The 27,500-nt window shown below is 43.2% G+C and overlaps 1 protein-coding gene across 1 annotated transcript in view; it reads left to right on the forward strand.

Moving 5' to 3' along the window:
- LOC137622152 (ceramide transfer protein-like) overlaps positions 1 to 27,500 on the forward strand; it is a 261,732-nt gene that overhangs the window by 125,259 nt on the left and 108,973 nt on the right. The window contains exon 10 of the mRNA XM_068352588.1: positions 20,171 to 20,379. Within this exon, the coding sequence (XP_068208689.1) occupies positions 20,171 to 20,379 (209 nt within the window). The remainder of the gene's footprint in view (positions 1 to 20,170; positions 20,380 to 27,500) is intronic.

Consider the following 27,500-nt stretch of genomic DNA (forward strand, 5'->3'; position numbering starts at 1 on the left):
GTTTCTATTCACAGTCCCCATATGCTGAGAGTGTTGCCAAGTGGTGATCCTATACTTACTATACGAGTAAAGTAACATCACGAGAGTGACGAGACTGACGGCTTGTAAAAGGCAATTAAAGTCACGAACGGAATATACAGTTGAAGGCGGTACCGAGTAGATCGTGGTGAACGGTTTATCACGTGGGTGACGCTTAACAGGTTAAAAAAACATTTTATATAGTTCGGTATTTTCTCTATCCATCCTCTCCCAGAAAACCTTCAAATGTGAATTATCGGAATGTGTGCAGATCTTGGCAGTGCGATAACTAGTTAGCGACTGAGAATAAAAAAAATAAAAAGCCCGATTGACGATGCTGATGAAGAGGATATCGAATACCGATTTTTCCCTAATTGATTTTTTCTACGTTCTGTCTAATCCAATGTACAGTACATTCTTATGTAAAGGGCGAACCCCAACATTTCTTGATGCTTCTACACTTTAATTATAGATATTTTACCACCTATTTATAATCTTTATTTATAATAACATCTTTAGTAAAAGCTCTTCAATATCACTTTCAGGAGTAAATGCGTTTATGATCGACGATGAAACGTAAAAAAGACGTTTTCCTTTTAAGAAGGCTTTTTTTAGGAAAAAAAAAAAACAACACGAAACAAAATTGCTCATATTTCATATATTTTGATTTTCTAAGGATAAATAAAAACAACATTAATTATAACATTATTATTACATAGTACCTGGTAAGATATCTTTTGCCGCAAAAGTTAACCTATAGACAGATGTTAAAATTGGTTAGCGAGTTCGTTATGATCGGCGATGGAACGTACCAAACAAAGTAATGGGTTTGGTTGTGGTGACATGTTTGGCAGTAGCATGATATAAAATAGTCTTTATTTTGATGGTTTTTAATTTAAAGTTTAATGAATAAGGATTTTTCACCATAATCACAACGTAAGTATAGAAATTAAATAGTACAAATATGGAATATTATACATATAGGTGTTGGACAGTTAGGCTAGGCCTAGCGACAAGTTCACACAACAGATGGGCAAACCTTAACATTTTTCATCCAAAACTAGTCTTAAAATGTTTGAACAGAAATCTTTCTCTCACATTCTCCCCCGCCCCCTTCTCAGACATCGGGGAACCATCACCCCCCCCCCCCCAATACAATTAAGAAAACAATAGATTTCCTACGCTTCGCGGTGCTTGACTCGCGGATTTAGAATGCTCCTCGCAGATACAGGAAAATTAATTTTTAAAAACTATCGATCGCGTAATTGAGGAATCGCGTAATTAGAACACGTGTAATTCGGGACCCTACTGTACTACTTCCCATCCGCCACAGTTTTGCTACTACCACTTCAGATTCGGGGCAACTGCGAAGGAATGTGCCGAGGATTGTCAGTGGCCAAAAAACGTGTAAGTAGGCCATCGCTCGTGGCGGTGGCCTCCCGTGTTTCCAATCTTTTCTTTTTATATGATGCAGGATTTTCTTTTTACATGATGCAGGAACGGGCGTGCGATTCTTGGTAGACACGGGTGCTTGTCGTTCTCTTTGGCCAAGGAAACTCTTCAAGACACGACATAGTCTGTCTACATCTGCCGACGTCCGCTTAGTTGCTGCCAACGGATCTGCGATACCCACGTACGGTTACGAGAACCTCACATTATCGTTCGGAGACGGTAAATTCAATTGGAAGTTTCTCGTTCCTGACGTCACATTGCCAATCCTCGGTGCGGATTTCCACTCTCATTTCCACCTTCTGGTCGATGTCGCCCACCGACGATTGGTCAACGCAGACTTGTACTTGTCGACACCTCTTCAACCCGCCCCCTCTAACCTTGCTCTTCACATTAGCGCACCCACGGATGCCTACGCCCACCTCCTCACGTCGTACCCGGAAGTTTTCCGTCCAGAACTTCGCCAAACGCCCGCGGTTCCTGTCAAGCACGGTATTTATCACCATATCAAGACGACGGGACCCCCAGTCTTCGCAAAATTCAGACGTCTGGCACCGGAACGATTGGCAGCCGCCAAACAGACGTTCGCCGAAATGGAGGAAATGGGCCTTTGCCAAAAGGCCTCCAGCCCATGGTCGTCACCCTTACACATCGTTCTGAAGAAAGAAGGCTCTCTCCGTCCGTGCGGGGATTACAGGCGCCTGAACATGCAAACAGAACCGGATCACTACCCCCTCCCAAACATTGCCGACGTGACCTCCTACCTGCACAAAGCAATGGTTTTCTCTACGCTCGATCTCCTGAAGGGGTATTATCAGGTGCCTATGAACCCAGAAGACATCCCCAAGACTGCCATCACCACTCCGTTTGGTACATACACCTTCAATTACTCCTGTTTTGGCCTTCGTAATGCTGGGGCCACGTTTCAACGTCTCATGGATGGCATCTTAGGGGACCTCCCTTTCTGTGTATGTTATGTGGACGACATACTTGTGTTCTCCTCCTCAAAAGAGGAACACCTCCGTCTCCTGCGCATCGTGCTCGACCGCCTGCAACAAAACGGCCTTGTAGTCCGGTACGACAAATGTACCTTTGGCGCCAACGAAGTGTCGTTCTAAGGGCACCGCATCACTCCTGAAGGAGTCCACCCCCTCCCTGAGAAGGTAGCAGCCGTTCAGAACTTCCCCGTGCCCTCGACCGTCAAAGCTCTACAGGAATTCTTGGGCATGATCAACTATTATCACCGTTTTCTGCCAGCCATTGCCGTCACTCTTTCTCCCCTATACGCCTCCCTCAAGGGCAAGCCAAAGGACCTGAAGTGGGGTCCCCTTCAAGATGCAGCCTTCTGCAATGCAAAGAAGGCCCTATCAACTGCTGCGGCTCTCACTTTTCCTATCCCACATGCCCCTCCCTTTCTCTCCACCAATGCCAGCGACGTTGCTATTGGTGCAGTATTCGAGCAGGTGGTCAATGGCTCGCCCCGCCCATTGGCCTTCTTCAGCAGAAAACTGTCCAAGGCAGAATCGGGTTATTCTACCTTCGATCGCGAATTGCTGGCGGTGCACTTGGCTGTCCGTCACTTTCGCCATTTCTTAGAAGGTACGCCCTTCGTCATTCGCACAGACCACATGTCTGGTGCACGCCTTTACTCGACAGTCTGATGCCTGGTCTGCCCGGCAACGCCGACATCTCTCCGCCGTGGCTGAATACAATTGCTCCCTTCAATACGTCCCTGGGAAAATGAATCCCGTTGCCGATGCCCTGTCAAGAAACACGTTGGCTGCCGTTCAACTGGGATTGGATTACAACGCCCTGGCTGAAGCCCAACGACAGGATCCAGAGTATCAAGCATGTAGGACATCCTGCACGTCCCTCCGTTGGGAAGACTTTCCCCTCGAAGACTCCAACACCACCCTCCTCTGTGACGTAAGTACTGGTAGACCGCGACCTTGGATTCCTGCTCCCATGCGACGGCAGGTGTTTGATTTCATTCACGGCCTTTCACATCCCTCGTGCCGTTCTACTGCACAGCTGCTGAAGGCAAAGTTCATTTGGCACCTCATTTCTAAGGATGCTAAGGATTGGGTCCGCGCCTCTACAGAAGGGAAGCACTTTGTCCTCAAAAAGAGGAGAAAGGTCAAGTCCTATCCAGGTGCCAATGCACAGAAGATAGAAGAAGTGGTCAGTACTACTATAACAGAGAACAAGAAGACCACTATTATTGTACAGGCAACTGGAAAAGATTTATTCCTAAGAAAAGATACTGCTGGCCAAACAGAACCTTTGGTTAAACAGCTAGATAAAACGAAACGGCTAGAAACAAGACCAACAATACTCTAGTTATAGGTATTCTCTCAAGACTCAATGTCAGGCACTTCACTCTCAGTGAGGCCATAAGGATAAACGAAAGTCGTAAGTGGCAACGGTCAATTCGGAAAGAGTAACCGAATTAATCAACCTACCGAGCCTACACCTGGTGTCAAACTCAAATTTAATCATAGACTCCGGAAGTTCAGGAAGTCGTTCACTGAACTGCGTCGAAGCACAGTCCGGGCTCAGTTTGCCCACTGAGAAGGTAGATGGGGCGTTCCGCCAACATTCATTATCCCCCGGGAAGAGAAGGGAAGTCAAGTCCATCTCTCTGAGTTGAAGTAAGGGCTTCTCCTCCTTGGTAGCCTGATAGGCAGTCTCCATAATCTTGGTTGCGCATGGAGTCGGGGTCTGCTCGTCGACCACAAATATAGTGTACGAGCTCTTGTAGGCTGTGATCATTGTATTCATACAGTTCCGCTCATTGAAGATGCGGACCAAAACAGACTGTGCCTGTTCTTTAGGGAAGATCACGGTCTCTTTCGGGACCTTATCCAGGCGGATTAAAGCCTCCTCTGTTAGGCGGGCGTAGCCGGGGAAGGGAAATTCAAGACCCGGCGGGTAGAACTCTTAGTCCTCGAGAGGCCAAATTCCGAAACCTTCTATGGATAACATGCCATCCGAGAGGGGGGCATGTAACCCTAACCGCCAAGGGTTGTTTTTGTTGAAAGGTGGGAGCTTAGAGGCGTCGGGGATGGGATATTGCTGCTGTGGTGGCAGCCCCGAACGCATCAGTCCCTGAACCATGGTCTCCAGATTAGTCATTCTCTCTTGCAACATTGTTTCAAAACGAGAGAACATCTTCTCCGAAAATTCCTTCGGGTTAAATGATTCCGCCGGGAGGGGAACAGGTGCCGGAATGGAGACTACTCCCTGAGAGGTCGGGGGCACAGCAACTGAGTCTTTAGAGACTGTAGTGGAAGAAGATTTTGACTTCAATGATGATGGTTTCGAAGACTTGTGGGTCTTGTGTAAAGGCCTGCGGTTGAGCCTTAACCTTGGGGGCAACAGGCCGGAGCTTGAGATCAGCCCCGGGAGTCCCCGGGAATCCTTGAAATGAAGATTGGTCAGAAGTAGAAGAAAAAGTCGGGCTAAGGAGAGGAATCTTAGCCCGGTACCCACCTGACTCACCCATGTCCCTACCTGTGTCGGGTTCATCCAGAGCCATGGGCTCAACGTCTAAATTGAGGATAGCGACGTCCGCTGTTAACGTCCCGCCTGTCTCTTCGTGATCCGGGGTCAATAGTAGGGATTCAATATTCTCAATGATAGGATCCGCCAAGTCTTTGGGGACCGCAGCCGAAGTCTTTGCGTGCGGGTAAAGGCGAGAGCACCATTCCTCAGAGAGGATATAAGGCTGTTTGGCCTTCACATTACGGGGGAACCCGCCAATCCAGATTTTGAGGGTCGCCCGAGCCGCATTCTTTTCAAGTTGGGAGCTCTGAAAGAGAACAGACTATTAGCGAGGGTAAGGAATATCATGCCGAAGAAAAAAGGAAAAAGATCAGGGGCTTCGGAGACACGAAGCTATCGAAGGGCATGCGAGGAGTCCAAAGAACAGTGTCCTTAAAATTAATTAATTGTAACTCCACTTACCAAGTCTGTATTATAGCTAAAAGTAATTTCACTCACTGAGTCAGATGTTAAAGTGGAGGTCATTTTGTAGCAAACTACACAATTGTCCAGATGCCAAACAATCAAATCATCTACCAGGACAGCACAGTGGGCATGTGAACGACACACATCGTGGCCGCAGGGTTGGGGGAGGACCACCGAACATGCCGTCATCGCACAGCGTACTGTCTGTAAAATAAAAGATACATGAGTATCTTATAGATAAGCAGAGGGGCCCGGAGGCTCCGGGGGCTTAAATTATACCACTATCGTGGTGAAAGGATATACTACGACTGTAATATAGATAAGAATAAGTCAATCCATAATCGTGATCGTATTCGGGGGGGGGTTGAGAACAGGGAGTATAATATACATGTGAATATATATAGATGAGATTAATCCAAGTGGTTACAGGTAACGTTGGGTCCGGAGAGACAACCGAGAGAGCCTAGGGCTCATGAAAGTCCACCGGAGAAGGCGGACAGGGGGGGGGGAGAATCGAGGGTCAAACCCGTCGACGGCACACAGGATTAAATAACTCGACCAGGGAATAAAGTGAAAGCTACTTCCGGGGATCCCGTAATGAAATAATAACACATGGAGTCCGTGAAGTGCGGAACACCATAGAAGGAGGGAGGGGTGAAGGGATCTATAATGGGTCCGTGAGGTGCGGGACCGGGAGGAAGTAGCAGGAATGAATGTGAAAAAAAATGTAATATAAATACAACATGATACCACAGACCAAGCAGAATACCTCCCGCCGACTGATGGCCAATCGAGTCGGCGGAAAGAAATGGCTACAGCAGGATAGGGGGAAAACTGCAAAAATAATGTATAATAATAAGCCTCACATACTATCGGGAACCGCCCAGAACGGAGATAAGCGAAGGCCCTGGGGGAGAGAACGTAACGCAAAATAGCTGACTCTACGACTCGACATGAGAGAGAGAGAGGGAAGGCAACCCTGGGGTGGGGGTGCCGGGCAGATGGGGAGAGGGAGGCTAACAAGTGGGGCAGAGGACAGGAGTACCAACCTGAACAGAGACCCATGACTGGAATGATCACACGGAACGACTAGGATAAACAATATAATAATATAACTAATAGGTAAATAAAAGAGGAAGGCATGCTGGATAATAATAATAATAATAATAATAATAATAATAATAATAATAATAATAATATCAATCGTAAGATAGTACGAAGGGACGAACAGAGAGACAGGGGAAGACCAAGCCTAACAGCGCATGGAGCTAGGCAGGGCTACCAACATAACACAAAGTCGGTGAAGTGCCGACAAAAAACATAAAATAAAGAACTGCCTCGTGAAAGTCCCTTCGAACTAATAATACTAGTAATAAAACGTATGCTAATAAGATCGTTATAAATGTCCGTGACGTGCGGAACGTAAAACGAAGTAAAATTAGTAACGCTCGAAAGCTACCAGGCATGCCAACCTAACATGAAATTACGATACCGTAATATCGTAAACAACTGTTATCGTAATAAGAGACTATCATAACATAAAATAACACAGGGTGTGAACCGTGGATACCCAGAAAAGTTCAAAACGAGGAACAATCAGTATAGAAGACTCATTGTAAAACGTTAAGAACGACGAGAGAGAGAGAGGAGGTGGCCGAACGCCACGAGGACCCGATGCGGGGTCGCGGATAAAATAAAACTGATAAAATAATAAATAAGGGCAAGGCCACCTCCAAAATCTCAAAACTCATAGATCTGGTACTTAACTTAGGTGGAGTGACGGTAGGGTCCGACATCCTGAGATAAATCCTGGGTAATCTAAGGGAAACACAAACCGGAAAAAAGATAACGTAGCAAGCTGGTGCTATGTAAAAGGAGTGACGTCACTGGCGTGGGTGGAATCGTTCGTAGCAGCGTTTCAGGGCTAGGATGTTGAACGGCACCTCGCTGTTCGGGGATATTGACAGGAGATATCTAAATGGTGCAAGACCTCTGGTTGTGATTTAATCACGCCCCAGTATTATACCGACACCTTATTAAGGTGAGCGAGCTGGGTTCAACCTAGCATTCCTATACAATTTTTTCTCTGGTAAATTCATAGCAGTTTTTACCTTAAAAAAGATGTAAAAGGAGCATTTCACTGGGCGGCACAGGTCAGAGCCCAGAAATATTTATTAACTTTTTTTTTTTTTTCGTATGGCTTGGATGTTTCTACATCCATTGTAGCCCCCGGTGGGGATGTTCATACATCCTTTATTGCTGCCTGCTTTGATGAGTGGGAGGAGGTATCACGGTTGGGAGGTGTTTGCATTCAAAGCTATATGTGAGAGTATTGGATGATTTCAGCCATCCCGAAGATGGTTTGGACCCTTTTTTGCGGAACTATTCTCAAGTGTTGGGTCTTCGGAATCCAGGGGGATCCAATGCGTGGGGTAGGACTCTCAGCTTTTGGCCGGAAGCCCTGCATTACAGATATGGGGAGGATGATTCCATAATTTCTTGGTCTCAGTCCTAACAGGCGGGTTCAGCTTACACCTGTGCCTCTATTCAGACGCTCCCCAACTTACGAACGAGTTACGTTCCGAACGATCGTTCGTAAGGTGAATTCGTTCGTAAGTTGCTTCAGTGCTATATTTTGTATTATAATTTATGTTTAAGGCCTATACTGTATAAGTATATTGAAGGTTTATATAAGTATGTTTAAGGCTCGTATAAGTAACCTGTATTGGTTTGTACTGAAAAAAAAATTTAATAAAATGTAGAGAATACGTACAGTACTGTACTACGTATGTTAGAGAGAGAGAGAGAGAGAGAGAGACACACACACACACAGTATGTACATGTACGTAATAAGATAAATAAAATGAAGTTTAACTTACTTTTGGAAGATGTACTCGATGCTTAAGGAGATGATGGAGGAGGAGGAAGAGGAGGATTTTATATCATGAGAGGGTCTTCGTCGTTGCTGGAATGGGCTTCAAAAGTTACTTCCTCCTCCGTAACTTCAATGTAGGAAGAAGTTGAGGGTCGAGGAGAAGAAGATGAGGGTTGATGAGTATCCTCCTTGGAGGATTTACTAGAAACTGGCCGAAAGAAGCGATCTAACGACGATTGCACAGTTTTCTTCTTTTTTTTCATCATAAATGATGCGGTAGCACTGTATGGCATTCAATTGATTTGCAACCTTTGTGCAACGTTCAATATTTGGGTCTTGCTGCTCGAAGAGTGCGATGGCTTTATCTATGAGCGAAAACCCCTCGGCCAAGAGTTTCGTCTCAAATTTCTTTATGGGGACAGGCGTTTCTTCCTCCTCCTCCTCCTTGACACATTGCTGAGCCTCCAACTCCATGAAGTCTTGGTTACTCAATTCCTCCCCATGGGACTCAAGCAATTCCTCGAAGTCCTCCTCCTGCAGGTCAAGCTCGAGTTTGTCACTTAGGCCGACAAGAGTGCTGAGAATTTCTTTATTGATGCCCTCCTGATCAAAGCCACGGAAGTCGTTGACGAACTGAGGGCATAGAGGCCTCCACACGGCGTTGAGGTTGACCTCGGTAACCTCACGCCATGATGCATCAATGTTTTTTATGCAGTTCAAGATGTTATACGACTTCCAGTAGCTCTGTAAGGTCATCTCGGGGTCAGAATCCACTGCTTTCAATGCCATCCTGTACGTCCGTCGGGTGTAATATTTCTTGAAATTGGCGATAACGCCCTGGTCCATCGGCTGCAGAAGTGAAGTTGTATTTGGCGGCAGGTACACAACTTTGACATCAGGATGAAAATCATCCAAGTGCGGGGGGTGGCCAGGGGCATTGTCCAGCACCAGCAGGATCTTGAATGGAATTCCATTTTCCTGGCAATACAACTTCACTTCTGGGATGAAATGGTGGAAGAACCAGTCCTCAAATCCAGCGAGTGTCACCCATGCCTTCATATTTGACATCCATATAACGGGGAGAGAGCTTTTCGTCACGTTCTTCAGGGCTCGAGGGTTAGCTGCCCGGTAAACTAGCAGCGGCTTCAGCTTGTAGCTCCCTTCAGCATTCGCCCCAAGCATTTAGGTTAGGCGGTCTTTAGCCGCTTTATATCCGGGCATCATCTTCTCCTCACGGCTAATGTAGGTCTTCTCTGGCATTTTCTTCCAAAAAAGACCCGTTTCGTCGACGAAGATCTGCTTAGCCGAATAGCCACCCTCCTCAATGATCTCCTTCAACACTTGGGGGAATCGCTTGGCAGCCTCTTTGTCCGCAGATGCTGCCTCTCCGGACACGGACACATGGTGGAGATTAGCCCTCTTCTTGAAACGGGAAAACCACCCGTGGCTGGCAGAAAATGTTTCTTCGGCAGCGCTTTCCCCAGCCTTAGCCTTGACATCCTCAAAGATAGATTTGGCCTTCTCCTGAATGAGCATAAGGCTCAGAGGAATACGCCGCTGCTGCTGATCCTCGAGCCAAATGGTGAGAAGTTTCTCCATCTCTTCTATGATTTTCCCTCTTTTTTTTGCTAATGATCGTCGATTGCATCGGCACTGCACCTTTCACGTGTTCCATTATACGATCTTTCTGTTTATAAATGGTACCGACGGTCGAACGATTCAAGTTGTATGCCCGTGCAACGCTCACCATTTTCTCACCCATATCAAGCTTCTTTATTATTGCCACTTTCGTTTCAAATGAAATGGCTTGCCTCTTCTTTGCACTACCACTCTCACTAGAAGCCTTTCGCTTTTCACCATATTGAATAGTGGATGCATGAGATATTTAATGATAAAAATGAAAAAAGTTCTTTGCGCACTGGAGATACGTTCACGCACTTACGCACTGCAATGAACTGGGCAGAGGAAGGTGGATGCTGGGTGAGCTCTCACAGCACCAAGCGTCGGTATTAGCGGCGGAAAGAAGCACTACTCGGAAAAAGGCGCGCAATACAAAATCTAACTTACAGCATCTCTTTCCGAACATTTTTCAACATACGCGCAGTCATGTTCGTGTGTACCGTTGTTCGTAACTCGAATGTTCGTAAGTAGGGGAGCGACTGTATCTGTTTTTATGCTATCCTTCGGGTAGGGTATGGAGTGGACCATCTGGGAAGTATACTCTCATTGTGCCGATAGTGGAGAGAGCAAATTTCCTTTCTGACGTGTGATGGCCTAACATTCTCCCCTGGATACACCGACTCTCCCCCGACACTGTTGACGACCTCTGCTAATGTGATAAGGGAAAGTTCTGTTGATGACCTCGGAACGGGAAAGGACCATTCTACTGATATTTCAAAATCGAGTAATTTGGGTAACACGAGGAAACTTTGAATCCTTCATGTTACACAAATTTCAATAGAGACAAATTATGATGATCTATGTAAAGCATTTGAATGCTATGGATGTATAAAAGAAATAAGGATGAAACTTGAAGCTGAAACCTGGGATTCATGGATACTTTATAGTAGTTATGACAAAGCATTTAGTGCAATAAGTAACTTAAATAATATTAAAATTAATAACTTGAATGTCGCGGCTGCTCTCTGCGATAAGGTACCAAAAGATTTGGATGTGTATAGGCCTGCCGATTGGTTGGAAAAAGACGCAGATTTAGTTATGCCCTCCCAGAGAAATCCAAAACCACCGATGTGGCTTATTGCTGAATCAAAGGGGGTTACAGGGAATTATTTTAAAATATGCAAATTGATTCAGAATAAGGTAGGAACTATTGCACCAGGTGATATATCTCGTTTCGGAAAAAATAGTTTCCTTATCCATGCCAAATCCAGTACACAGTCGGTAATATTGTCCAATATGAAAATAAGTAATGATGACATCAAGTTAGATGTCAAACCCCACCTAAATTTTAGCTACGGAAGGGGCGTAGTTTTTAACAGGGATCTATATGATTTTACAGAGGAGGAGATACTGGCCATGTGTCCATTAAATGTATGGAAAGTTCACAAAGTCCCAGGTACATCAATGATAATCCTTACATTCCAGGATGCTGATGTGCCTTTTCATATTATTATCGAGAACGAAAGGATTAAAGTAAGACCCTTCAAGCCAATGCTTTAATTGTTTCAAATTTGGGCACCCGTCCAAAGTTTGCAAAAATGAGAAGATGTGTGGTATTTGCTCCAAATCTTACCATGGAGAGTGTGCACTTGGAGCCAGGTGTTTATTTTGCAGCTCGAATCACAAATCCACAGACAAGAGCTGCGAGCTATATAAGTTGGAGGAAGCTGCCCTCAACAAATCAAACTTAGAACATATAAGTGTGACCCATGCCAAAAGACTATTAAATAAATCAAATACATATGCTAAGGCATTAAAATCAAACCAACCTAGCGCTGCCAATAGCTAAAAAAAAAAAGTATACTATCTGACAAAATGTCAAATAACGAGGTAACCATATTACCTCCTGAGGCTTTACCACGGTGTATTAACACTAGGTCATTGCCCATTGCTGTACAGCCTTCAGCTGCCATTACAAAAAATAATACAAACCTCTCTCAGGCCATGTCCTTGCCTGATCTGATGGAGGTTGCACTTAAGACTAACTTACCTGATGCACCTGTTGTGGGAAAGGTGCAAAAACCTCGAATCCCACCATCTTTTAATCGTAAAAGAGAGAGACCTCCATCTCTCTCTCCACCCTCCATTAGAAACGTTAAGGTTATGACATCAAATAAATTTTATGTTTTGTCTGTTGATGTTTCTAATGAACCAGAAGATAAACTGAATAAATCAGAAATTCAAGTTGAGGTCCACCATCCACCTCAACAAATAGATCAAAAGGATACAAAGAAAAACACAAACGTAAAACCCAACATAACAAGACCACCTCTGAAGAAACCTATAGGTAATAATGTTAGATTAAAAACTGCTAATGGGAAGACCTCATCCAAGATGTCTTTCAGAAATGATCCATAGTTTTCTCCTCCATTTTCCAATGGAACTGTCAGGGTTTGAGGGCGAAATATGAAGAACTTAAGCTCCTAATTCATGAGCATTCCCCCATAATTGTATGTCTACAGGAAAGTAAGCTTGATGCTAACACTCCTAGTCCTCGAGAATATGTTAGCTATAGAACACCATATAATCAACAAGCAGGGAACCATGGCTGAAGTCTCATGTACATTCGTCGAGATGTTCCCCAAATACCTATGTCTATACGTACAACCCTGCAGGCAGTTGTTGTACAAATTGATATAGGGAGAAAATATACAATATGCTCTCTGTACTTACCTCCAAATGATAATATTTTATATGATGATTTAGCAGAGGTCATTCAACAACTCCCTCAACCTTTTCTCTTACTGGGAGATATGAATGGTAGACATCCTTTATGGGGTGATGTTTTGGCCAACACAAGGGGCAATATTATCTCATCAATTGTGGAGAATGAGGATGTGTAACTCCTTAATACAGGAGAGCCCACGCACTTCCATGTTCAGACAGGTACTTTGTCATGCATTGACCTTTCAATTGCAAGCTCTAACTGCCTTCTTGATTTTGTTTGGAGGACATTAGATGATTGGCATACTGGTGATCATGCACCAATCATTATAAACACCAACAAGGGTCCGCCTTTGCAAAGATCGCCACATTGGAATCTAGACAAGGCAGACTGGGTTAAATTTTCTGAGCTAAGTGAAATCGAAGGGAGAGCAGAACAGTTTGAAAGTATTGATGATGCCATAGACCTACTGAATGGAACTCTTCATACAGCAGGAATCAATTTGATTCCCAAAACCACAGGACTTTTCAAAAGAGGACCAGTCCCGTGGTGGTCCTCAGAATTAACAGCCTTGCACAGAGCCACCATAAAATCCCTGACTAGATTGCGTAGACGCCGTACTGATGAAAACTTGATATCATACAAAAAGTGTAGAGTACAGTTCTGTCGTGCCATGAAAGAAGCTAGACGCCAATCTTGGGTGGCTTTTGTTTCCTCCATTAATAGTAGAACACCACCATCTTCTGTATGGAGGAAAATTAAAAAAATTGCAGGCAAATTTACCCCGAACCCACCACCAGTGTTGAAAGTGAATGGTCAGTTTGTGACTGAAGGAAATGAAGTTAGCAATGCCCTGGCTGACCATTTTTCAAATGTATCGTGTAAGAGTGTAGCAGCTCCTGGTCACCAATACAGGAGCATTGAAGAAAAGAAAATTTTAAATTTTGCAACAGGAAGGGAAGAATCGTATAATTCTCCTTTTACTGAAAGAGAACTTGATTCCGCACTCGCTACTTGCAATGACACAGCTCCTGGACCCGATGGAATTCCATATGCAATGGTTAAACATGTACATTTTAATACAAAATTATTTATTTTAAGTATTATTAACAGAATATGGCATAATCATAGTTACCCAAGTGTTTGGGAACTAGCCATTATTTTAGCCTTTTTAAAACCCGGTAAGGACAAGTTTTTTAGCAGCAAGCTATCGACCTATTGCATTGACTTCGTGTTTATGTAAAATCATGGAGATGATGGTCAATGTAAGGTTGATGTGGTACCTTGAAAAGAAGGGCATTTTATCACCGATTCAATGTGGATTCAGAAAAATGCACTCAACAACTGATGTGTTAATAAGACTTGAGTCCTCTATTTGTGAAGCCTTTGCTTCGAAACAGCACCATGTGACAGTTTTTTTTTTTACCTTGAAAAGGCATATGATACCAGATGGAGATATGGTATACTTAAAACAATTCATGAACTAGGATTAAAAGGAGAACTACCACTATTTATTCAGTCATTTCTTTCGCATAGAGTTTTTCAAGTGAGAGTGGGGGAAACTCTATTAGAGAGTAAGTGTCAGGAAGAAGGAGTTCCTCAGGGGAGTGTACTGAGTGTAACCCTGTTTGCACTAGCAATTAATGGGATATCCTCAGTCATTCCCCGGGATGTTCTCTCAACATTATTTGGGGATGATCTCTCAATATCATTTTCTGGCACTAGAATGGCAATGGTTGAGAGAAAAATCCAACTCTCTATTGATAAAATTATCCAGTGGGCTGACATGAATGGATTTAAGTTCTCGACAAGTAAAACTACCATTGTCCATTTTTGTCGTATCAGGGGAGTACATCCAGACCCGGATATATACATTAAAGGTCAACGGATACCATGTGCAAGTGAAGCTAAATTTTTAGGTTTGATATTTGATTGTAGGCTTACATGGGTTTCTCGCTTAAAAGCGTTAAAAGCTAAATGTGTTGAAGCTCTGAATATCTTAAAAGTATTGTCCCATACATCATGGGGGGCAGACCGCAATACTATTTTAAAATTATACAAGGCCTTGATTTTTTCCAAAATTAGTTATGGATGTGAAATATATTCTTCAGCCACCCCAAGCCGGTTAAAAATATTAGACTCGATACATCATGCAGGTATTAGATTGTCTACAGGAGCTTTTAAAACCTCGCCTATCCCAAGTCTCCTTGTTGATGCTGGAGAGTTACCTCTAGACCTTTACTGAATGTCTTCCGTTATTTGGTATTGGTTTAGATTGCAAAGACTCCCTAACTCTCTAGCCTTTCAGACTGCAAGCCTTGTAAGACACGCATCATACTTTGAGTTGCACCCAAAATCTCCTCAACCTTATGGCTTTCGGGTGAAACGATTATTAAATAGTCTGGATATAATTAGAAATAAGGTACTTCCATTCAAGGTATCATCAATGCCTCCATGGAAGTTACCAGAGATATCTTTTTGTAAATATTTTATTGGAGATAAGAAGAATATGTCAGACCTAGAAGCCAGGTCTCTTTTTAATGAACATGTTAAAGAACATAGAGGATCAACTTTTTATCTATACTGATGGCTCCAAATCTGATGCTGGCGTTGGATTTGGAGTACATAGTAATGGTTTTAATTGTAGAGGTGCACTTCCTCTGACCGCTTTCATATTTACTGCCGAACTGTATGGTATATTAACCGCTATTGAGAAAATAGCGTTGGAGAAGGAGGGTAATTTTACAATTTTTAGTGATGCAAGGAGTGTCCTTCAAGCTATAGAAGTTTTTAATTCTAATAACCCTCTAGTTTTAAAGATTTTAGAATGGCTTTTTATTATTGCATGGAGAGGTATAACAGTTCAATTTTGTTGGGTTCCAGCACATGTAGGTGTGTCTGGGAATGAGAAGGCAGATTCACTGGCTAAGAAGGCTGCATCCGAGTTGCTGCCAAGAAGGTATCCCATTCCCTGTTATGATTTCTTACCTGACATCAAGAAATTGGTTTGCAATAAATGGCAACAGCAATGGGATAGCCTAGATGGGAATAAAATGAGAGAAGTAACAAATATCATATCTCCTTGGAGGTATAATACGATGCCCTGAAAATGGGAGACGTCTCATTGTCGTCTACGTATTGGTCACATTGGTTGACACACGAGTTTCTGCTGAAGGGCCAACACCAACCGTATTGTGACGACTGTTTAGTACCTCTAACAGTGAGGCATTTGTTGACCGAATGCCCCAATTATAACAACTTAAGGAATAGATATTTGTTTGAGGCTCGAGGTGAGGGTGGCAGGTTCATCCTTGCCAAGATTCTTGGAAATGATGTGTCCTACTAGGCAAGTGGCATTTTTAGATTTATTTCAGAAGCAGGTCTTCTGAAAACTATTTAACTTTTATGACATTCAACTTTTATGATTTTAATTGAATACTCTTTTATTTTTTATTTTATTTTATTTTTTATTTTTGTATACATAAATTAAATGTTACTGGCATCAATGACCTTAGATGTCAGGATGCCTGAAAACTTCAAGTCAATCAATCAATCAACCCTACGAGGATGGCCGCTAACACTCCCCTCACTGGTGTAACCTATGGTGTACCTTCTCTTCTCAGAAGCTTCCAGAGAAGGGTGGGGGGAGCCCTATAAAGCCAATGTATGATATCCAGCTTCTGGACAATGTTAATGAGTGATAACACCACCATGGTGTCTTACATCAACATAGAAGGAGGTGCAATGTCTCTGCAGCTGTGCCATCTGGCAGTGAGAACTTTTGAGTGGACAGAGGGCAATGCGATTACACTTTCAGCCAGCTTCATCTTTGGAAAGATAAATGTGGTGACAAGCAAGTTGAGCAGGAAGACCTAAGTACAGTAATCAGCTCGGAGTGGTCTTTGTGTCATACAGTAGTGACAGAGATCCTAACTGTGTGGGGTTTCCCCGTCATTAGACCTCTTTTGTGACATCGCTAAACAAAAAGCTCCCAGTCTACTGCTCTCCCATTCCAGAGCCAGAAGTGGCATTTTAGGATGTATTACAGCACCCTTGGGATAGCCTAAATTCTATTGTTTGCTGCTGTTCTGCCTACCTTGAAGAGTCTTGAATCAAGTAAGTTACACTCCCAACCTTTTTGTAACATTGGTAGCTCCACGGTGGCATCACATGGAATGGTACCCGGGCCTTCTGCACCTCCTAAAAGAGGATCTGAGAGAATTGCCAACCTTCCCCCAATTCCTCATCAACCTCACGCCAGTTTTTCCACAGTACTCCGGGATACCTTTGAACGCTTCCATTTTCTATGGTTAAGAGGGCCACCTGGCTAATGCCAATTTTCAATGACATGACTTTGACATTCATACCACTTCATAAGGTGACTTAGGACATTTCCAAACTGCATAAGAATTTTGCTTCTGAGCTTCGGTTTTGTGACGCCAGAATGATTTATCCTGAAAATTAGTGTTTTTCAAATTCTATCTGCTCCCTTGATGATTATTACTAAGATCTGGGATTACTACCCTATATAGACCTGATATAGACCTCCAATAATATGAAGAGTTTTTTTTTTTTAAGTAATTTTTTTGCCAGATATGAATTGTTTCATTAAGGTAAAAAAATAAACCCTAAAAATTGGGGGGAAAAATTAAGAAGAAAAATATGAAATAAAAATTGAAAAAATGGCTTCATTTCATTGTTTTATAATATATTTCTAAGTTATATATCAAATTTCAATGCTACATCTTTAAAATTAAGGGAGGCTATTGAAATTGAAGGTCAATAAGTATAGTTTTGAGATACGGCGTTCAGAGTTTTTCTTTGTATTTTTACAAAGACAATATTGATAAATCATGATTATCATGATTTTTTTTTGGGGGGGGGGGGTATTCATTAAAGAAAACAAAGTTGTTTATCATAATTTAATCATAAATGAAGGTCCTTTTGCTCAATATCTTGCTTCATTTGGCTCCTGTGAGGCAAGGCGGCCACTCCTCTATCCACAACACACTTTCTCTCTGCACTAACAATATTACCCTCTTCTGAGCTCTTAATAGAGCAAATTTTCTTATGTTAGCAAGATGTTGAAATTGTTTTTTCCTCTTTGAAATTATGAAATTCTTGCCAAAAACGAGAAAAATAAATGTAAAAATGAGTGAATGTCAGAGGGCGTTCAAAGTTTTTCTTTATATTAATAAATCCTGATTATTATGAATTTTATGTTCCTTTTTGGATAGTGAAAAACATAGTTATTTATCATAATTTAATCATAAACGAGGATCCTTTTGCTTAATATCTTGCTTCTGTTGCTCTTGTTAGGCAAGGTCATTGCTTCTCCATCTACACAACTCTCTCTCTCTCTGCACTACCGATATTACCCTTTTCTGAATTCTTAATAGAACGAATTGTCTTATTCCTTATGTAAGCAAGTTGTTGAAATTGTCTCTTCCTCTTTGAAATGATAAAGTTCTTGCCGAAAAGGAGAAAAACAAATGTAAAAATGAGTGAATGTCAGAGGTCAAACTCAGGCATGTACCCTCTCTGAGGTTTGTGGTAGGACTGATGGGCAAAGGGTGCCGGTGTAATTTACATTGTCTGTGACTCGTGGAAGTTATACAGATCCCGTTGTTCACAATTTCTTTTACATTAAAATGTAATAATTATCAAAATTTACGATAACAGAAGAAATACTGCATTTTCTGGTTTATTGAGTTAACTTTTACTAACCCCCTTTAACTATGAAAGTAAGAGGAATTTTGGCAAAATATTTTGTATACTCATTCTCAATTGCCATACGAAGCTCAGTTAATGTTTTCAAGATTTTGTGGTTTTCTTCCTATACCCCCATATATTGGCATTCCAGTCGGCCTTCTTAATTTCATTGGAGGAAGGATTCTCCGTTTGGAACCTCAGTTCTGTTAATCGCAATAAAAGGCTTTCACTCGTCCTTGTGCCAAGTGTTTAGAGTAAGGGGGTAGAAATTTCTTCATCAGAAGTAGTCTTGATGCTCATACGAGTTTGGACAGACCTGTTTTCCAGATGTGATAGTCCTCCATCATGGAATGTTGTTAAGCTTTTACAAAAGTTCCTGGAAGAGGCCCCGAATGAATCATTGAGGTGAGCCTAAAGCAGGTACCTAATCCTAAAGAGTTTTCTTGCTTGCTTTAACATTTAAACAAGTCAGCAAACTCCTTGGTCTCTCGTTCAATACCACCCATTCAAGGTTGCACTCTCCATCTCTTAACTTTGTAGCTAAAATGCAAATTTATTGTTACCTTATTCTAGGGTTTTTAGAGATATAACAGGTGATCTTGATCAGCTATTGTGTCCTGTGAGAAGCGCTAAGGTGCTATCTCAAGCAGACGAGGACAGTTAGACCTCACCTGTAAGATTTTTGTAATCATGGAAAGATCGAAAAAGCTATCCTAGAACACGATCCTATTCTTGTCGGACTCCCGTTTCCTCTTCTATAGAAGAGACAAAAGCTTGCGACGAAAGAGATACCCCTTTAGCTTTTAAGAGGAAGTTTTCTGTGATGCAATTGTTAGAAGCGTCGTCTGACGCTCACTGCTCTCTTCCTGCGGGATGTGACCCACAGGTCCTTAGATGCATTCTCTGCAGGACATGTAGCTGCTCAGTTGCTGGTATAACTGCCTCAGCTCCTAACACAGGACCAGTAATTGCCGATCGAGGGATGAGTTTAGGAGTAAGACTGGGATAAGTGTAGGGAATGATTGGCCTTTTCTTTAGCTTTCAATCTTCTCCTCTTGGTGTACAGCTTCAACAAACAGAGCCAGCTGCACTTCATCTGATAGTTAGGCAAATCCGCTTAGCTTTTAGCTGGTCCATGCTCAAGCGCGGAAATTCTTTTCCAGCACTTCTTACGAGGGGGTGTGTGATGTAGCTAGGCAAACCCATCATCTTGAAATGGCCTTTAAGTCGCAATATCAGCAAACACTTTTCTTGCCAGGTGTACGACATGGGATTCTGGCTAGAGAACAACCCTTAAAAAGCTTCTGGGATTCCCAAGGTGTAAGGAACCTTTACTCTTTTAGCATCCAAGTTGCTTGAGTTTAGTGTTCCTGGTTAAGTTTCCTACCTGTTGGAAAGGAGACTTCTCTCACTTAATGATGAGTCTCATAAAATAAAGGACAGTGGTTTGGATTCGTGTAGGAAAACTCACAATTTTTTTTAAAGTAATTTGTATAATATTCTGTACAAAGTTGAGTCCTTTACTCAAACATTCCTGCCATCACTAGCCCCAGAGAAAGTCCCAGGATTCAAATTAAGTATAGTTATCAGTGACCTGCCAGGTGAGTGACAGTTATAATTTTACCTGGCATGTTCCAGCTTTGCTATTATCTATTCTGCTATAGTCAAGGACTCAAGTTTGTATACCGTAGTTAGAGAAAATACAAATTACATAAACAAAAAATATTTTTATTTTAATGTTTTGTATAAGATTTTGAATGGAACAAAACTTTAAAACAATAAGATAAAATTATATATTTCAGCTACGTTAGAACAGGTTACCGTTATAGACAGAATATCAGAGGACACCCTACTATTTTTGCAATTGCACAAACGTGTTTGGCCTACTGCCCAACGTGATGCATTGTTTTGGTCGCACATCAGGGAAATCTCAAAAACGGATCCAGCCAATGGTGGTGCACACGACACCTGGATTGTTTGTAATAAATCGGCTGAACATCCTGATGCTCCTGTGAGTAAGATTAATTGAAGTTAGTTTGGTTAAGTTTGATAGTTTATTATACCGTATTTAGATAATTCTTTATTTCTTTGAAAAGTATTTGTGTAGTTGTTTCATGGGCCTTCATAGATGCAGTATTGTAAAAGAACCCTTGCAACAAATATATTAATCTCTGCCCTCTGTAGACTATTCCCAAAAGCATAAGGACTAAAAAAAATTTTTGGATAATGTATTGAAGCTGAGGACAAGTTTTATATTTACGAGGTGTGTAAAGTTTTTGCTGTTTCAGATATCGTTTTGAGATTTAATGCAGGTGACTTCTTTAATGGCTAATTTTTACTTTTATTTGATACATTATACTTCCTGTGACATTCATTTATTATATGGAAAATGTTCAATCTTCGGCTTAGGTTTTGATATCTTATCCAGTTGTCTTGACTTTAAAACCAGTTTGTTCCGTAACTGAAATACAAACCACGCTATTTAATATGGGTTATTAGCTGAAATGACGAGCCCTTAGAATTTTAACAAGGGTTTACTACTCCACCGCTAGTTAGCGGGGGAGGGGGTGTAGCCTGCTAAAAAAAAAAAAAACCCTCCCCAATCCCCCTCACACACACCCGTGCTGAGCTCACTTTGCTCTCGGCTTGGGTGGTAGTCGGACGTGTCCACTCTCACCCTCGCCTCTTTGACAGCCATATTAATGCTTTTTGTCTTTTTTACTTACTTTTTCTTATACTTGTAATATATAATATATATATATATATATATATATATATATATATATATATATATATATATATATATATATATATATATAAACATTCTTTATGTTTATGTATATATTTGTGTACAGTATAGAAATGTAGTAAGTTTTCTTTTCAGTGTTTGTGCTGTGTGTGTGTGATGTACGACAACGACACTTGCGTAGTGCAAGGCCACCACAGTTCCACTTCGTGGGGAACGACCTCTCCCTCTGGTCCATCTGTCTTTCCGTCGGCTTATTTCCGTTAACTCGGCCGCCGCAGGGGAACCGTCATCGCCTGGACTCTCTTCATTCATCTATTATCTTCGCTTTGCCTCTTTTCCTACAGGAAACTTGGATTCTCAGCGAAGGGAATGTGGCCTTTTTTTAGATTAACTACGGTCTCTCTCTACTCGAGGTCGTTCACCCTTACTGCAACTACGTACTATTACGATAGCGCCTTTCCCGTTGCGGGTTAGGTTGCTATTCCGTTGTTTGTCTCAATTATTTTTAGTGAATCTAATTGTGTTTTAACTTTTCAGCTTCTCCGTGGGGAACACTTCCCTTCGGGGTGTCAGTGGTTCTCACTTTTAGTGTACAGTGAACCCTCATTTATCGCGGTAGATAGGTTCCAGACCCGACCGCGATAGGTGAAAATCCGCGAAGTAGTGACACCATATTTACCTATTTATTTAACATGTATATTCAGACTTTTAAAACCTTCCCTTGTACGTAGTACTGTTAACAAACTATCCTTTAATGTACAGAACACTTAATGCATGTACTACAGTACCCTAAACTAAAACAGGCACAAATATTAAAGGCGACTTTATATCATGCGTTTCCTAAACACGCCAAAAAGCACGATAAAAAATGGCAACCAATGTTTTGTTTACGTTTATCTCTGATCATAATGAAGAAACAACGCATTTACACATCTGTGTATAGGTTAGTTTTTGCATCGATTATATTGATTATTCAGTACAGTATCTTGATTTTGTTATTACCAATGTTTTACTTAATTTTTCTTAGGACTTCCAAATGAAATGTTTTTCTTTATGACGCCGCCTGAAACGACGGCGTCATAAAGTACGCTCGGTAAACAAACGAAGGCATTTAACGCGCATGATGAAAGTGATAAATAATGATATTACAGTAAAAGCTTTTATAAAATATGTTATTACAAATATTATTTACCGTATCTATATAAAATCATACATACGTAGCAAAGCAGGAAAACAATTTACGAGAGAGAGAGAGAGAGAGAGAGAGAGTTATTTTACATACGTAAATGTAAATTTTATACAAAAAAAAGCCCCATTTTATATAAAATAGATTACAAATATTTTACTTTATCATATTACAGTAGTCTGTATAATAATGTAAAGTTCAGTACAGTATGTTGTTGTTATAGTCGTGGCGATGAAATTCTCACGAAACAAAAACACGCCATTTGATTACAGCAGCTGATTCATTCTCTCTCTCTCTCTCTCTCTCTCTCTCTCTCTCTCTCTCTCTCTCTCTCTCTTCGTGTTATACAATACTTATATTTAGATGAAGAAACTAAAATTAGTTTTCTTAGTGTCAATTAAGTACGAAACGAAAAAATTATGCCGAGTCTACATCCATTTCAATCATAGCTAAAAATACGGCATCCGATTTCATCAGCAAACCACTATTTTTTGGGAAACATCATCTTATTTTAGAAAATTTCTTCTCTTTAAATAGTTAATTGCACATTAAGAAAGCGTGTACTTTAGTTTTTAAATTTCGGGTGTGTTTTAAAAATCGAGTATTGTTGACTTCTTTTTGTTTTACTTTTGGCTGTGATTAGATCAGCTGACATCTAGCTGCCGCTCGAGAGTGTACGAATACACTAACAAAGTATCGTTTATACAATTTCTTAACTTATTCAAACCGTCTACAGTATACAGTTGATATTACATAAGCACCAATGTGTTATAACCTATCAAATTTTTTTTGTTTACAGTATTACATTTAAACCCCCCTCTATCTCTCTCTCTCTCTCTCCCTCTCTCTCTCTCTCTCTCTCTCTCTCTCTCTCTCTCTCTCTCTCTCTCTGTGGGCTACTTTTCACTACCTCCCATTCCTTACCTCTCTCCAACAAATGATATCTTTTTTGCTCCTCAAAGTTTCATTTATATTGAAAATCAATCATGATTCAATTTTCCTTACTTTCTCCAATCTCGCACCATCGGTCACATCGCGGTATTTTCGAAATTTCCGGAAAATCCGCGATATATGTATATACGTGGGTTATGAAAAAAATCCGCTAAGTGGTGAATCCGCGATGGTCGAACCGCGAAGTAGCGAGGGCTCACTGTATATTCTTAGATGATTTAGATAATTTTAATTGTTATAATTCTGTTTTTATTACAGTTGCTCCGCCCCCCTTCTCCCGTGGATGTCATCTGGGGAAGGAGGGCGCATACTTAATTCTTATTTTATGTTATTCCCTTGGGGTTCCTCTTCGGAGTTCCTCTTCGGAGTTCCTCTTCGGAGTTCCTCCCTGGGAAATTTCTGTTAAAATTATTATTTAATTTTATTTTCCCAGTTAACTAAGCAGTTCTTCTTCATTCGACTAAAGAGTGCCAACGAAGCAGAGCTGTCCTGTTCATGACTGGGGAATCTGCTGTCTCTGCCGAGCTGTCCTGTTCATGACTGGGGAATCTGCTGTCGCTGCCGTCCCTCAGAGGACATCGTCATGGCCGTTATCCCTTCTCTTAAAAGTACTCCCGTGACAACATGCCAGCACTTCAAATCATCTTAGAACGCTAAAGGAGGTTCGCCTCGAGGGGTTGGACAACTTCCCTTCCGAGGGAGGTTCCCCCCCAGGTGTGAGGTTTTCTTCCTTCAGAGGGAAAACTTCTCATACTTTAATAAATTCATCGCCTTTGACTACTGTTGCTGCCCTTCAGCCAGACTTTTCTCCCCCCTTGCTGAGTTTCTCTTCCTTCAGGGGTGGAGCAGTCTTGGCAAGTCTCTTCTACGAAGTGTTCACCTCTCTCGTACGCAAGAGAGGCCACTCATAGAGACTCCTCTTCGGAGGATCGTTCCTGATAAGGTCAGCTTGCTGATCCAACGGCCTTAAGGGACATCACCATGAGTGTCTTCAGGTCTCTTCTACGAAGTGTTACCTCTCTCGTTCGCGAGAGAGGCCACTCATAGAGACTACTCTTCAGAGGATTGTTCATGATAGGTCAGCTTGCTGATCCACGGTCCTACAGGGCGTCACCACGAGTGTCTTCAAGTCTCTTCTACGAAGTGTCTCCTCTCTTGTTCGCGAGAGAGGCCACTCATAGAGACTCCTCTTCGGAGGATCGTTCCTCATAAGATCAGCTTGCTGATCCAACGGCCCCAAGGGGCTTCACCACGAGTGTCTTCAAGTCTCTTCTACGAAGGGCACCTCTCAAGTTCACGGGAGAGGTCTCTCATAGAGACTCCGCCTCGGAGGATCAAGCAGAACTTCCAGTGACCTCTACCTTGTGCTGCAACGTGGTCCTTTGGACTTCGGTCCTGGACTCTAATACGGACCTTTATGGTCCCATCGGTGGATACTGGCCCTTCCAAAAAGGGCACATCCCGCTTCCTGATCATCCTGACAGCTGACCACCTACTGATCTACCAGTGCAACCTTTCGCTGCAACGAAAGACTTCGGTCCTGGACTCTAAAGCAGACCTACTTACAGTCCTCATCGGGGGATGCCCGCCCTTTTTTTAAGGACACATCCCAGTTGCTGATCGTCCTGCCAGCTGACCCTTCAACCTAGTAGCTCGTAAAGCGCGCGCTCGCCGATCTTCTTACGCGCGCAAGCGCGCTCCGATAATCTTTCGTGCGCGCCAATAGTCTTGCGCATGTGCGCCGATGGTCTTCCGCACGCGTGCGTCGAACAAACTCGTACGCGCGCACATCGATAGCCGCGCGCACGTGCCAACATGCTGGCCCACACGGTCTCTTCATTCTGATCCTGCACGTCAATCTGTTTCCTGCACACACTATGAAGTCTCGGCGCGAGCGCTCCAGCAGTCTCCCGCGTGCGAGCCCCGGGTATTCCCCATTGCGCCAGTGCCCTCCCCAGCGCAATCGCCAATACCCTCCCACGCGCGAGGCTGCTGGACAACGCGCGGTAAGGGCGCCATCACTGCATCCCCCCCCCCCCCCCCACTAGCACAGAACAGCGAGCTTGCCGGTAGGGGGGAAGGTTCCAGAAAGGTCCAGGGATATTTCTTCCTTCTTTCTTCTTACAAGCCGTCAGCCAGCAGTCCTGGTTTGAGGCTCTAATCATAGCGGTAGCACAGGCTTTCAAGCCTGTTCTCTCTGAGTTGGGCCACAAATCCTGGGCTGCATCTTCTCCCCTGAAGAAGAAAAGAGGAGTTTCGGACGCTGTAACTTCTCTGAGGACGAAGCTGTCTCGTCGTAAGTCTTTGAGGCCGGCACCCTCCCCCCCTCAGACTTTTCTCCCTCCCCTCCGGACGAAGATTTCCCGTCCTCAGGAGAGTCACGTGAGGTGAGAAGTTCCCCCATCACACCATTGAGGGAAACCCCACCTCGCGCGGTAAAGTCTTCTCGAATAAGGATGGAGAAGAGCCTGCCTCCGTTGTCGTTGGAGTCCTGCATCCCTCCCAGGAGGGAGTCAAAGGACTCCAAGACAATACCAGGAGGCCCCTAGCACTGGAATCTACAGGCTCAGACATTTCTGTTATGGGAACAAACTGGTTTGAGCCTAGGGACGTGGAGCAGGCTGCTGAGAGGTGGAGGAAGTCACCAAGACTCCCTCCTACATAGGGCTTTGACATTCAAGCCCTATAAACCTCCAGCACCCCAGCAGCCACATCCCACCAAGACAACAGCAGCGAAGACAGTGGTGTCTAAGCCCTTTCCGGTCAAGGACAAGAAAGGCAAGAAGTCCTCCAGGGAAGGGAAGAATCCTAGAGGGAGCAGGCGAGGCAGCAAACGCTAGGATTGGCAGGCCCCCTGCATTCCCGCAGTGGGAGGATGCTTACAAGGTTGCGCAGACAGATGGCAGCAACTCGGGGCCGATTCCTGGACGATTTCCGTAATCAGTCAGGGATATCGTGTCCCATTCACAACATCTCTACCTCCCCTGAGGATGAATCCGGTGTCATTTAGCTCCCTTGCCATGGGATCAGCAAGGGGGCATGCCTTTAGGGCAGAGGTCCAGATTAAAGCAAACTCCGTTCAGCATGGAGACCGCAAACACAGTCAGTCTTGCAGTGAAGCCGCAAGACTTCATGTGTATACTGGATATGAAGGACAGGTACTTCCTGATCCCAGTCCATCCGTCTTCAAAGAAATACTTAGGATTCAGCCTAGACCCCAAGGGGTACCAGTTCAAGGTGCTGTGTTTTGGTCTCTCCACAGCACCACAAGGTTTCACCAGAAGTGTTCACCGTAATATCATCGTGGGCACACAGGATCGGCATCCGTATCCTCCGTTAACTGGACGACAGGCTGATCCTAGCAGACTCGGAGTCATCCCCTCTTCGACTCTGAGACAAAATTCTAGGACCTTGCCAAGATCTGGGGATCATGGTAAATCTCGAGAAGTCCTCTCTGCTTCCCACTCAAAGACTTGTTTACCTAGGCATGATTATAGACACCAATCTTCACAAAGCCTTCCCATCAGACGACGGGATAGCAAGGCTGAGAAGGGTCGCAAGCCCTTTCCTCAGTCGAGAAGAGCTTCCAACCCAATTGTGGTTACGTCTCCTTGGTCACCTTTCGTCCTTGGCTCGTCTAGTTCCCAACGATCACCTCAGGATGAGATCTCTCCAGTGGTGGCTCAAGTCCCGGTGAAATCAAGGTTGCGACTCCCCGGACGTCATGATCCCAATGAGTCCTGCGGAACGGATGGACCTCCAGTGGTGGGTGACAGACGAGAACCTACGAAGAGGAGTGGATCTTCTCGTCCTTCCCCCGGATTTAATGCTGTTTTCGGACGCCTCAAAGAAAGGGGGGGGCCCACGTTCTGTACCACAGAACCTCAGGCCTGTGGTCAGAATCAGAAAAGTGCCTCCATATAAATCGTCTAGAGATGAAGGCCGGTTTGTTGGCCCTTCAGCAGTTCCAACAATACCTGGCAGGTCACTCTGTGGTGGTAATAAGCGACAATACCACAGTACTGTAGTGGCTTACATCAACAAGCAAGGAGGTACCTTTTCGAAGCAGCTATCCCATCTTGCAGTAGAGATACTGAGATGGACCGAAGTCCGCTCGATTCTACTATCGGCGCGTTTCATTCCAGACAAGAGGAATGTGCTTGCCGACAATCTGAGCAGAGCGTCTCAGATAGTGAGTATCGAGTGGTCTTTTTGTCATCTAGTAGCCAACAAAGTCCTGACTTTG

The sequence above is a fragment of the Palaemon carinicauda genome, chromosome 29 (assembly GCF_036898095.1).
Source record: "Palaemon carinicauda isolate YSFRI2023 chromosome 29, ASM3689809v2, whole genome shotgun sequence".
Taxonomy (NCBI): domain Eukaryota; kingdom Metazoa; phylum Arthropoda; class Malacostraca; order Decapoda; family Palaemonidae; genus Palaemon; species Palaemon carinicauda.